Here is a 13,826-nt window from a genome sequence, read left to right on the forward strand (position 1 = left end):
CTAACTGCCCATGTGTTGTTCCTATTTCCACCAGTCTTCTGATCACCTCTATGGGCCACATCAAGCTGACCGACTTTGGCCTGTCTAAGATGGGTCTGATGAGCCTCACCACCAACCTGTACGAGGGACACATCGAGAAGGACGCACGCGAGTTCCTGGACAAACAGGTAGATCGATTGATTGGTCAGTAAATCAATCAGTCAGTTAGTCAGTCGGCCAGTCATGATCAGTCAGTCACTCAGCTAATCAAACAAACAATTAATCATATTGTGAGAGGTAGTATACAGCCAACTTCTCAATGAAGAGCCAATCACATACAGTATGTTAGAAACTCTGTAGATAACCTACAGTCATGACAGTTGCGTGAGTGAGTTGAATTCAGGATCCCTTGACTTGCCTCGTGCGTCAAAGGATTGAGAATCTCAAAATAACCTTGCAAAAACGCATAATTTGCCAAGCAAGAGGAATACACAGTCACTAATAATGTTTACCATACAGACTGAATCATCATCATTTCTCTAAATAAATCTAATTCTGGTCCCTATTTATTTTGCAATTACAGTTTATTGTTTAGGCAGGTTTTGAATTTAACTCCCCATATTAATAAATGATGCTGTTAGGCCAGCAGCAATACAGTGTCTTCTCCAGCGGTAGGGCATCTAGCCTGGTTAAACCAGACTGAATGCTGTGTTGTTTCACATAGAGGTAGAAAGAGGACTCTAGATGGATATAACCTGCTTTAGCATGGACATTGCATGGACACTTGATGTATTTGATACCATTCCACCTATTCTGTTCCAGTCATTACCACGAGCCTGTCCTCCCACCAATCTCCTGTGCTCTACAGCGTATCAGCGTGCACCCAAGATATTGCCGTTGTTGATGATGCTTGTTGTGCATTACTGTTGAACCAAAAGATGACATGTAACAAAGATGAAATTAAATGGAAACAATTAAATATGTGTATTAAATCAAATAATAATGTATGTTGATGCTATTACTATGCACAATATATAATTATGTTGCAGTATGATAACAATAGCCTAATATATTCAACATGCTGTAAACTATTGTCTTTTAACAGTAAAAAATGTTTTCATTCTTATCACCCTAGTAATTATGACACACCCCCTCACTATTGTCATTGGTTGCACTAATTGCAGTGTTTGTTTACATAACCTGGTTCAAGCATTCATGACATGACCATGAAGAAGGCACAGTGATGCTGAAACGTTGGTGGTTTACCCAATAAATTACTGGGAGCTTGTATGTAGAGTGTGCAAATCTCTTTATTACATTTTTTCAGCCTACAGTTGCTCTCCGTTAGTCAGTGGCTCTACCAACTTGTTTGGGGTGTACACCAGCTCATGCTTTTTAATGGGTTCTAATGAACACACATCATCTGCACATGAAATAGATGAAGATCCTTTCACGTTGTGGTCTGTGTAGACTCTTGATTAGAGGGCATTGGTTATTCACTTAGCTATAATGAACTAGGCCCCTGCTGCCTCAACAGTGTACAGCAACAGTACCAATTAGAATTAGAATTCTGATTATCAGCATCATACAATCTGGGTCCTTGATTAGTGATTACTGTACAGTACTTCTGTCAGAGACAGATGGAAGAATATTCAAGCTCTTGGGCTTGCAGTTTGCTAAGCAGGCCAGACCTGGGTCCAAATAGTATTTGTTGTTGTCTTTCATTTTTATTGAGCCTGTCTGGTGTGCCAAATGGGCAGGTGTTGCACTTTTGGGACTACTCCATTGCATCTGGTACATGTAGTTGAGAGGAAAATAGAGACAAGGAGCGTGATCGAGACTTCTGATTGGTGGATCTCTCTCCCTGTCCCAGGTGTGTGGCACCCCAGAGTACATAGCCCCGGAGGTGATCCTAAGACAGGGCTACGGGAAGCCGGTGGACTGGTGGGCCATGGGCATCATCCTCTATGAGTTCTTAGTGGGCTGTGTGCCCTTCTTTGGAGACACGCCTGAGGAGCTCTTTGGACAGGTCATCACAGGTGAGTCTGCCATCAATCAATCAGTCAAAAGCTCTTTGGACAGGTCATTACAGGTGATTGAGACATGAGGGCTGGCCTTTCCTCTGTGTTTGCACCTGTTGTCTTTTTGAATCCCCCCAGTGCCTCTTGTTCTGTATGTCAGGGGTTTTCAAAGCTCTCCTCGGGGACCCCCAGAAAATTCACAAGTTGAATCAGGTGTGCTAGCTCTGGAATTGATCAAATGAACGGCTGGGTGTCCCCAAAGAGAGGTTTAAAAACCACTGCTGTAGGTGACTGTTGACTCCAAGGCCTCTGTCTGTGTACTAACTTGTACCTGACTCAATGTTGGTCCGGTTCCAAATCCTTGCTGTTCATTATCTCTGTACCTGGCTCTGTTGTCTCTCTCAGATGACATAGTGTGGCCTGATGGAGATGAGGTCCTGCCTGCTGATGCCCAGGGACTGATATCAACCCTGTTACAGACCAATCCACTGATGAGGCTGGGTACAGGTACTACAACAGGGCTTCTCAAACTTGTTCTGCACAAGGCGAAAGGCCCTTAGTTGACACTAAAAGTTTAGCTTGTATTCTATACCCATTTAAAGATTTTCTCAGGGGACCTAATTTCAACTTGGTCCATCCCGACACCTAGTTTCTGAACCAATGTGCTAGAATGTAAGAATGTTCCTCCTGTTTCTGCTGTAGTCTACTGTCATAATCTTACCAAACACAACCTTGTTTGTCAAGGCAATGCATTGTTGAACACAGATTTTACTAGGATGTGCCACCGCTGGCTGTAGCCGGGAGTCCCATAGGACTGCACACAATTGGCCCAGCGTCGTCCAGGTTAGGGGAGGGTTTGGCTAGGGGTGCTTTACTTGGCTCATCGTGCTGTAGCACCTCCTTGTGGCAGGCCGGATGCCTGCAGGCTGACCCTGGTCGCCAGTTGAACGGTGTTTCCTCCGACACATTGGTGCGGCTGGCTTCCGGGTTAAGCTGGCGGGTGTTGAGGAGCGCGGTTAGGCAGGTCATGTTTCGGAGGACACATGACTCCACCTTCAACTCTTCCGAGTCCATTGGGGAGTTGCAGCAATGAGACAAGATTGAAAAGGGGGATACATTTTTTGGGAAAATTATAATAACAACAGTCTGGCACACAGCAGGCTACTCTCCCTAGGTCTCTGATATGAGTCAGAAAATATTCCTGCTTACTGTGTGTAATGAATCATGCCATAATTATTCACATTTTAACCTTTGTTTATGTTTTACTCCAACTACCATGGCCCAGAGCCATATGCTCTTCCAAGGCCTACATTCTTAGAGCTGATCTTGTTGTTGGTATTATTCCTCCGTGCCCCCAGGGGGAGCGTTTGAGGTGAAGCAGCACTCGTTCTTCTCTGACCTGGACTGGAACAGTCTACTGAGACAGAAGGCAGAGTTCATACCTCACCTGGAGTCAGAAGAGGACACCAGCTACTTCGACAGTGAGTGCCGTTACCTGTGTATTTAATGCCAATACAGCACACTGGCTGCATTTACACAGGCAGCCCAATTCTGATACTTTGCCCAATTGGCCAAAAACTTATCTGATTGATCAAAATACATATAATTGGAAAAAGATCAGAATTGGGCTCCATGTGTAAAGCAAATGAGTCTTTGATCTTTGATACGGGTTATCTCATGGTAAAACTCAGCCAAGCCAGAGAGTGGTTCTCCCAAAGCGTTGCAGCGACTTTGAAAAGTATAAGCAGAGGAGAGAGAACACCAAGGCTAGGGACGTTCAATTATTTATGAAAACTAAGACTCTCTCTCGCGCTCTCTCTTTCTCGCTCTTTCTCGCCATCTCTCTCTCTCTGTCTCTCTCTGTTTCCCTCTCTCTTCTCCTGTCCTCCCTCAGCCCGTTCAGATCGTTATCACCACATCAATGCGTACGATGAGGATGACACCAACGATGATGATGAGCCTGTTGAGATCAGACAGTTTTCCTCCTGCTCCCCTCGCTTCAGCAAGGTACACAGACACACACACACACACACACACTTATGGTTGGGGAGTAACTGATTACATTACAAAACACTAACAGATTAAAGATACTTTTGACAAACTAGTACTATTACTTCTTGGATTACTTTTAAAGTAGTACGGCTTCCCTTGAGCAAATTAGAGTTAAGTTCAAGGGCCAGCAACCAATTTCTCACCTTGTCGGCTCTTCGAACCAGTGATCTTTCAGTTACCGGCCAAACACTCTAACCGTTAGGCTACCTCCCACTCTAGGTAACTAGTAACTGTAGCGGCTTACATTTAAAAAGGAACCTACCCAACCCTGCACACACACACGTGCCACACACACTCCTCTGGCTGCCCTCACTTCAGCAAGGTCATTTTCTCTCTTCATCTCCCCTTACTTAACGGTGTCTTCTAGCTATCCCATCTCATTTTTCATCCTGGCTCTCTCTCTCTCTCCCTCACTCTCTCGTTATCCCTCCTCTTTTTGTCCACCTCATAGTTTGAATCCCTATTATCCTGTCATTCTGTCATTACACCATCTTTCCTTCTATATTATCTCTCTCTCTCTGCTGCCCTCCTTTTGTCCTTCACCTGTCCCCTCCTCCTCCTCTCTGTTCTCCTGTATGGGTGGGGACTAATGAAGGGTCTCTTGTGGGAATGAGTAGGGCTGTGTGTGTATGTGTGTGTGTGAAGGGTCTCTTGTATAAATGGAGAGGGCTAAGGGCTCTATTACAGTAGCAGTACATTGGTGGAGAGACCTGATTAGAGTCTAGAACACTGCCTGCTGGTCTCAAAGCATACACACGGACCCATGTACACAAACACACACACACACACACACACTCACACAGAGAGCACTTGGTACGGCAACTGCAAGGCACCCGACCACAAGGTGCTACAGAGGGTGGTGAGTACTGGGGCCGAGCTCCCTGCCATCCAGGATCTATATAATAGGCGGTGTCAGAGGAAGGCCCAATAAATTGTCAGACTCCAGCCACCCAAGTCATAGACTGTTCTCTCTGCCACCGCACAAGCGGTACCGAGGCACCAAGTCAGGAACCAACAGGACCCTGAACAGCTTCTACCCCCAAGCCATAAGACTGCTAAACAAGCCTGCTAAATAGCTCATCAAATGGCTACCCGGACTACCTGCATTGACCATCTCTTGCACTGACTCTATGCACACACACTGGACTCTACACACAGACTCACAGATATTTACACCAGTGGCGGTCGGTGCAATTTAAGATGAGGCATGGCCTTATTTATTTTTACAGCATATTGGATGACTGTCCTTCATATTCCATTCAAGCAGCTCAATGTAACATCGATAGGTTTAGGCTACTACATGATACATTTTCTCTATACCTATCATGAGGTTGCTACAACCTAGCCTATGAATGAAAGTTTACAACGTAGGTGCACAGGTCGAGAGAAAAATGTGAGTAGTCAAGTTGACAGACAGTGACACATTCAATACCGCCTTGCTCACTCTTGCCTGCATCTAGCTTATTTAGAGTGTAATCGTTAGTCCAACAGTTGCAAACGAGAGTTTCTATTGGGCAAATAAAGGTATGTTTATTCCCGTTTCGTTCTGTTGAAGAAAGGTTTTTCAACAGAATCGGCAGAATTAATAATACCCCTGATCACACGCAAACACAGTTCACTTTCATAGCAGCCACATACAAACAGCATGATCACTTTGCTCGTTAATTCCTTGTAGCAACTACGCGCTCTCCTCCTCTCAGCTTTTCCCTTCGCTTGTGGACAACAGTGCATAACACATCAGCTGTCTGTGATCAGGTGAAAAACCTTTCAAGCCAAACCTTAATATCATAACCGCTAACTGCTACACACAGCCTACATCATTGTCACCATATTAGCTAACATCATAGTCAACATAGCTACTAGAACTAACGCGTTAATATAAACCTGCTACAATCATACAGCACAGTGTATAGTCAGCAAGCATTTAGCAGTTACACCAGTGGGCCCTGGTGGCAATAAATTCATATAACAAAAAGCTTACCTTCCAGTGTTCCAGTGTTGGCTAGCTATAGCCAGCAAGCTAACATAGCATCCCTTTCTGTTTGAGCCAGGTTTTTGAGTAGGTTAAACTATCTTGCTGTTGATCTATTGTCTTTCTCTCTCTTTGAGTCAACTACTCACCACATTTTATGCACCAAAGTGCTAGATTAGCTTCTGCTTTCAGTACTAGATTCCTTCTCTGATCCTCTGATTGGGTGCACACCATGTCAGTTCATGCTGCAAGAGCTCTGATAGGTTGTAGGATATCCTCCGTAAGTTGTCATAATTACTGTATAAGTCTATGGAAGGGGGTGAGAACCATGAGCCTTCTAGGTTTTGTATTGAAGTCAATGTACCCAGAGGAGGACGGAAACTAGCTGTCCTCCGGCTACATCATGGTGCTATCCTAAGAGTGCTGTTGAGGCTACTGTAGAACTTTATTGCAGAACATTGTATTTTAATCAATTATTTGGTGACGTAAATATATATTTAGTATAACTTTATCTAAAAGGGATAACTTTTTAAATGTTTCACTATTTTAATTTTTCAGAAATTCACTGAGGAGGATGGTCCTCCCCCTCCTCTGCGGAGCCTCCACTGACTTAAACTGACACCCCACCACACACATACACACACACTACTACATACACCCACACACTCATAAGATGCACACACATGAATTCTGACGCCACACACACACGTTTACACACGTATGTGCACGCACACACACACACACACACACACACACACACACACACACACACACACACACACACACACACACACACACTCACCACATATGCTGCTGCTACAGTCTATTATCTATCCTGTTGCCTAGTCACTTTACCCCTCCCTATATGAACATAGCTACCTCAGTTACCTTGTATTCCTGCATATCGACTCGCTGCTGCTACTTCCTGTATATAGACATGTTATTTTGACTCATTATTGTTATTCGTTATTCACTGTGTATTTATTACTCATGTCACTATTTACATTTGTTATATTATTTTGTATCTTTACCTTGAACTGCATTGTTGGAAAAAGACCCGTTTCGGGATTGACCCGTTCCCTGTTAGTCTACAACTGTAGTAAAATGTGATTGGATTTATTCCAGTAGTTTAGATTTAGAAGCCAATGTACATATCACAGTACAGCCCATGTTATGGCCACTGCGTCAGTTACCATGGTGCTGAATACTCTTTAGCCTTGTTTTAAAGCACTGTTCTTGTTGTTAAGCTGGTCTCCCACACACACCAGCATACTCACAGCTCATTTACGAGACCTTGCCGTGTGTGTGTGCGAGTGTCTGTGTGCGTGTTGTACGTATTAGCTGAAGCACCCACCTACTTTGTATTACATGTAAAGTAGTTGACTCTAGCCTATCCTTATTTAAATGCAGTTGTTGTAAGTTAATTAGCTCCGTAATCTTTCTATCTACAGTATGTAACTGACTATCATGTTCTATGTTTGGCTTAATGCTAAGGGTAGTGATGAGGAGTGTTTTAACCAACTTGCTTCCTTTCTTTATGTTCAGGCCATGTATTCATGAAGTGTTTCAGAGTAGGATCAGCAGTGTGGCTCAGATTTGGACTCTCTCCATGGCCCCTCTGCAGGTGTACAGCAGCATGGAGCACCTGTCCCAGTTGGAGCAGAAGGCCCCCTCAGTGACTCGACGGGAACACAAGGGCTCCCGGGAGGACAACAGGGGGAAGAGAGAGAGTCTGGGAAGCTTCCCTATCAGGGACAAGAGCTGGAGGACCGGTTCACCTGAGATGTGAGTTTGGTGGGTTGAGAGAGAGAGAGAGAGAGAGAGATGGGGGGGATTTCATGTCTGAGTTTCATACACAGGTTGGTTTATAGAATTGAGATCCACTGTCTATAATTGACTCTAGTGCGTGTGATTGTGTGAACTCTCATGCTGAGCTCCTGTATTGGGGAAGTGTCAGAACCTAAGGCGGTGGTAGCAGCCATTAAATCATCCAAACAGAGAGATGTTAACACTAACTTTAAGGGGGTATACATAGGCATTCATGAAATGTATACAAGTCATGACACCTTTATACCAACATTCACAACACATTGATTCAACATCAGTTTAAATACGTTTCAAAATAAAAGTCCCTTAGCATTGGGAATAATAGCCTCTTCTCTTCTCCTGGCCCCTCAAAGGAAGCGTCTGTCTGGTTCTGAGTCCCTCTACATGGACGGTGACTCCAGCCCTCCCCTCGGGGCCCGGCGCCGTTTCTCCGCCCTCATGGACACGCATCGCTTCGCCTCACAGCAGGAGGACAACCCGGACCCCCTGACACGCCAGCCCCCTGTCAAGGCCAGGGGGACTTCACTGGAGGTGGCCTCCGTTCCCTCCACACCCCCCTCCACCCCCAGCACCACCCCTGACCCAAAGGAGGAACATGTAGGAGGTGAGAGAGAGAGAGAGAGAGAGAGAGAGAGAGAGAGAGAGAGAGAGAGAGATTACGGGGTGGTAGAGGTTTGTTTCACTTGTATTGTCACCGGACAAACTGGTGATTTTATCAGATGAGGTGACAATTGAAAAGTCAGTAGAAAGTGATGATGTGTATAGATTGCAAGTAAGCCAAGAGAGGACATTAGCTAAGCTCCATCAATATACTTGAGACTGGAGAGTAATATTTCTTTCCGCCAACAGAGAAACCACCAAGCCCAGGCGAGTCTCTGGGAGCCACGCCCACTCCATCCACTACTCCTGGACCTACATCAGCCAATAGGGAGCTGGGGGCAGGACCTGTGTATGACCCCCTGGGCCCCCGGGCCACGAATGACCTGGTCCTCCGCAGGGCGAGACACCAGCAGATGTCTGGAGACACAGGGGAGAAGAGGAACTCACGGCCTGGCAACAAGGTTATCAAGTCAGCCTCGGCCACAGCCCTATCTGTCATCATACCTGCAGGTAACTATGCTGAATTGTTATGTGTTGTTTCTGGCTTGAGTAGCTTTATATGTATTTTAATAATCAAATACATTTAATCAGGCAGTCAATTAATCACTATGGCCTCCTGCCACTAGAGGGTGCTGTGAGCTGGGATGTTACTCTAATGCTGAGTTTACACAGCATACTTCAAACCACATGATGAAATAGTACACTGTAATATGTGTATCCCTATGCCTAAAACTTTTCTTACTCTTTTTCTTACCCACAATCACTTCCATTCTCTCGCCATTTTGTCATTCCTTCATCTTTCCCCTTTCCATTACTCCTCTCCCTAACATTTTCCCCCCCACCACAGTAGACCAGTACGTCCACAGTCACAGCTCCCCCTTGGCCAGCCCCATGTCCCCCCGCTCCCTGTCTTCCAACCCCTCCTCCCGGGACTCGTCACCCAGCCGTGACTACTGTCCGGCCCCTGCCGTCAGCGTGCTGCGCTCTCCCATCACCATCCACCGCTCAGGGAAGAAGTACGGATTTACCCTCAGGGCTATACGGGTCTACATGGGAGATACGGATGTTTACAGTGTCCATCACATCATCTGGGTGAGGAGAGGGGGAGGAGAAGGGGGAGGGGTGGATTAATTAATTAATTAACTTGAAAGGTATACACTATCCTATTTATTGATTGACAATGTATCCTCGTCCAATGGCAGCACGTGGAGGATGGAGGCCCCGCCCAGGAAGCAGGACTGTGTGCTGGTGACCTCATCACCCATGTGAATGGAGAGTCTGTCCACGGATTGGTCCACACGGAAGTGGTGGAACTCATTCTAAAGGTATGATGGAAGAAGAGACTGAGTTCTACAATAGACTTTGTTGATATGTGTAGGTTTGCGTAACATCCATGCTCATTGTTGGTCTCTTAAGCTATGAGTAAGGGTGTTATTCGTCAATATAGATGTGAAGGAGGTCGTTCTGTGACCATGCTCATGTGATGAGTAACTTGCCTGCATACAAGCGTTGGCTCCCTGAGCTAGTGCCCAGGCTTTAGCTCAGCAGGCTAACCTAGACTTGTGGCATGCAGAAAACCTGTGATCAAACCCCAGTCAGTCACATATACATGGCTCATCATCATTCTGTGTGCCCCTGCAGAGTGGCAACAAGGTGACAGTGACCACCACACCGTTTGAGAACACCTCCATCAAGGTGGGTCCGGCACGCAAGTCCAACTACAAGTGCAAGATGGCCCGACGCAATAAGAGGCCCATCGGCAAAGAGGGACAAGAGAGGTACTGTAGTATGGCACTCTCATTTACAGTAGCTGTTATCATGTATGCTGTAACATGGAGAAGAACAGTTCCATGTATTTATTCAGCATTCTGCTAATACGTTTCAGTATCTCTCCATGTTATACATTGCAAAACTTTTTAATGAAAACTATTCTCTACTACCCTCTCCTACTCCACCCCCTATCCCTCTGTCCCCCTCCTCCCTCTCTCCTCCCTACAGTAAGAAGCATAGCTCCCTGTTTAGGAAGATCACTAAACAGTCTAACCTGCTCCACACCAGCCGCAGCCTGTCCTCTCTGAACCGCTCTCTGTCGTCCAGTGACAGTCTACCAGGTTCTCCCTCCCACAACCTGTCAGCCCGTTCCCCTACACAGCAGGGATACAGGTCCACACCTGAGTCCTCCTACCTGGGTGAGTAACAGACCTGAGGGGTACACTACAAAGCAGCGTCAATGAGTTAGCCAGCTAACTTGCCTAACTATTCTAAAATTAAAGATTAAAGATAAGCTTGAAATGTACGTGGTCTAATTGACTCAAACACATATCTAAGTTTAGCTTTCTTAATGAACAAGAAAATCAATAGTTATTTCTGGTTGTTTATGGAAGTTAGCTGGCTAACTCATTGATCCCGCTTTGTAGTATACTCCTCAGGGTTCCAAATTGTATTTGTTTTCTTTGAAGTAAATAGAGTGTTTGAGATTGTCAGATGAGTGTCAGATGGTCAGGGTTTGGGAACCAGTTTTGGTTCTATTGCACCAGGCAAGCTGAATCAAACAGTTGTGGCTGAACTGATTATTAATCTGTAGCTGAAGAATCTGTTTTTCCTTCTTCCTCTCTCATCTTTCTCTTTTCTGTCTATCTTCTCTCTTCTTGTCTCTCTTTCTCTACTCCTCTCTATCTTCACTGTAACCTCTCTCTTGTCTTTCTCTTTCCTCTCCCCCAGGTGTGTCCTCTCAGAGCAGCTCTCCTGCCTCCAGCACCCCCAACTCCCCTGCCGCCTCCCAGCACATGCGCCCCAGCTCCCTGCACGGCCTCTCCCCCAAGCTCCACCGCCAGTACCGCTCGGCCCGCTGCAAGTCCGCCGGCAACATCCCCCTCTCCCCCTTAGCCCACACACCATCCCCCACCCAGTCCTCCCCTCCCCCACTCCCGGGCCACACCATCGGTAGCTCCAACACCACCCAGACCTTCCCTGCCGGGGCAAAGCTCCACTCATCACCACCCGTGGTCCGCCCCAGGCCCAAGTCCGCCGAGCCGCCCCGTTCCCCACTCCTCAAGAGGGTCCAGTCGGCAGAGAAGCTCACCTCGCCGCTGTCTCATTCCCAGTCGTCGAGTGGTGGGGTGGGAGGACCTCTGAGGAAGCACAGCCTGGAGGTATTGTGAATGTGGCGGTCTGAGATGTGTATTAGAGGTGTGACACATGGGTAACGTGTGCTATGTGTGTATTATGAATGTGTCCAGTTTGTAATGTACAGTATAGTGTTGATTTAGTGTTTTCATCTCGTTTATTAGTTTAAGTATACATGGGGAAGACATTTAAATACAGTTAAAACAACACATTGGGAATTTAAAGAACTTGAGTATTTTTAGTAGACCTACTGTATACAGCATCACTATGTGTCTAAGACAATTTCCCCCTAAATAAAACTTTATCCTATCCTATCCTAGGTCCAGCACTCTGACTTGTACCGCAAGGACCAGTTCCACTGTTGCGAGCTGGGGCTCCAGAGTTTGTTGGAGACGGAAGGGGAGAATCTACCACCTCTGAACCCCCCACTGCTGCCCTCCGCCCCAGGCTCCCAGGGTTCATCTACAGGGGCAACTACCACGACACCAGAGACGGGGGTGCTCAAGCCGATGAGGAAGTTAGGGAGGCAAGAGTCACCGCTGAGTAGGGATACACTGCTGGCTGGTAGGGAGAGGGAAAGAGAGAGAGAGAGGAAGAGAGAGAGAGAAAGATCGAGGGAGAGGGTGGGAGAGATCATTATGGCTTATAGCAACAGGACAACAACCGTCCCAGAGAGGTCACCTAACCGAGGAGGAGGAGCCACAACAGATAATCACCAATCATTAGTTAGAAAACCCTCAACCAGTGAGCATACCTTTAGCCCTCAGAGTAGCCCCACCTACAGAGCCCAATCCAGCCAATCGCCAAATCTGGATTCCATCAAAACTACAAGTCCCATTACTCCCACTGGGTCACCAGGTATCTTTAGGGGCCACCCAGAAGGAGCAGAGAAGAGCCACCGTCAGACAAACATGTCTATCAAGCAACAGAGCCTCCGAACGGCCGTGAGTACAAGCCCTCTCAGCCAAGACTCCCAGGAGAATTACGGAGAGGACAGAACGGAACCAAAGCTAAATGGAGACACCAAGGTGTGTCCTCCTCCCAGGCCCAGCATGCCCTGTGGGGGCCCTCTAGGGAGAGGCACTAGTCCAGACAGAGGCATGGGTATGGGTGGATCATCAATAACGTCAGGGTCTACAGGTATGTTCAAGGCTAGTAGTAAACCATCAGGAATAGTAGGAGAGAGCCTGAGAAAGAATGGAGCCGAGAACAATGGCTCTCCAAGAACTTCAGAACTGGGGTTGAGAAGCCCCAAAAGCCCCAAACCTCCAGCCAGGGCCCTGGCTCCAGCTGTCCCACCCCACGGACAACCCCTCTCCCTGGGCAAGGTGAGGCAGGGCCTGGGGCCTGTCAACTGCTACCGAGGGACCCTGGACTGGGAGGATAAATGTCGGTTGGAGGTAGTGGAAGAACACTCTCCATCCCCTTCCCCCTCCCCCACAGGCGTCACCCCCTCGCTTTGCGCACCCTCCTTCTGTCCAGGCAGGTCCAGGCCTGTTTCCCCCGGCGACAAGACCAGCTTTGTCACCCAGCTGACCAGTGCCGCTAAATTAGTCCTGGGGCCTATAAAGGGGTCAATGGTGTCCCAGTCCCAGGAGGGGCCCAAGGGGAAGGAGCTGAAAGACATGCCCAAGCCGGGTGAGGAGAAGCAAGGTGCCTCGGCAGGAAAGTCTGAGGCTTCGTCCGGACTCGGAGTCCGGATGGTTGGCGGTGGCACCACAGTGGCCCAAAGTCCAGCTAACTCTGTTCCTCAGTCTGATAAGGCGAACACAGGTAGCCACCCCCCCAAATTGTAACCCTTCTATCTGAAAGGAGTTTAGAGAGGAGGGCATTGAGAAATGAGATGCCTTTTCAGATTTCTAGAACAATTCCACAATGTCAAGCACTTAAGACGACATTCCAGTTCTAGAAAAGCATATCAACATGGTATTGACTTATCTGTAACCATGAGTGAGCAGAACTATTGTAAAGGTGCTGTTACGGCCATTTTCTATTATACAGTTAGTATATATTAAGACAACGCTCCACTTTATGAACTATTAGATATCTATAACAGATCTGTATGTATGTATGTGAAATGAATGCATGTCATGTGGTACATTTTGTGTGTTTCTAGAATAAAAAGGAGTGAAAAGTGCTTTACTGATCAAAACATGCTGAATACTGTGAAACACCAAATCCAGTTACTTACTCGTTTTTTCTATCTCGACTAAACGACCAATCACTTCTGTTTCTGTAATTCACTCAAA

General features: G+C 46.7%; 1 protein-coding gene across 1 annotated transcript in view; it reads left to right on the plus strand.

The window, feature by feature from the left end:
* The window catches only part of LOC110513219 (microtubule-associated serine/threonine-protein kinase 1-like), a 73,649-nt gene extending 60,276 nt beyond the window's left edge, over positions 1-13,373 (plus strand). Inside the window, exons 15-28 of the mRNA XM_036942592.1 lie at positions 35-167; positions 1,853-2,018; positions 2,406-2,507; positions 3,359-3,481; positions 3,895-4,007; positions 7,649-7,809; positions 8,205-8,455; positions 8,701-8,961; positions 9,299-9,543; positions 9,654-9,776; positions 10,093-10,229; positions 10,450-10,640; positions 11,173-11,603; positions 11,898-13,373. Of these exons, the coding sequence (XP_036798487.1) occupies positions 35-167; positions 1,853-2,018; positions 2,406-2,507; positions 3,359-3,481; positions 3,895-4,007; positions 7,649-7,809; positions 8,205-8,455; positions 8,701-8,961; positions 9,299-9,543; positions 9,654-9,776; positions 10,093-10,229; positions 10,450-10,640; positions 11,173-11,603; positions 11,898-13,373 (3,913 nt within the window). The remainder of the gene's footprint in view (positions 1-34; positions 168-1,852; positions 2,019-2,405; positions 2,508-3,358; positions 3,482-3,894; positions 4,008-7,648; positions 7,810-8,204; positions 8,456-8,700; positions 8,962-9,298; positions 9,544-9,653; positions 9,777-10,092; positions 10,230-10,449; positions 10,641-11,172; positions 11,604-11,897) is intronic.
* Positions 13,374-13,826: the final 453 nt, after the last annotated feature.

Source organism: Oncorhynchus mykiss, chromosome 13, assembly GCF_013265735.2.
Source record: "Oncorhynchus mykiss isolate Arlee chromosome 13, USDA_OmykA_1.1, whole genome shotgun sequence".
Lineage (NCBI taxonomy): Eukaryota > Metazoa > Chordata > Actinopteri > Salmoniformes > Salmonidae > Oncorhynchus > Oncorhynchus mykiss.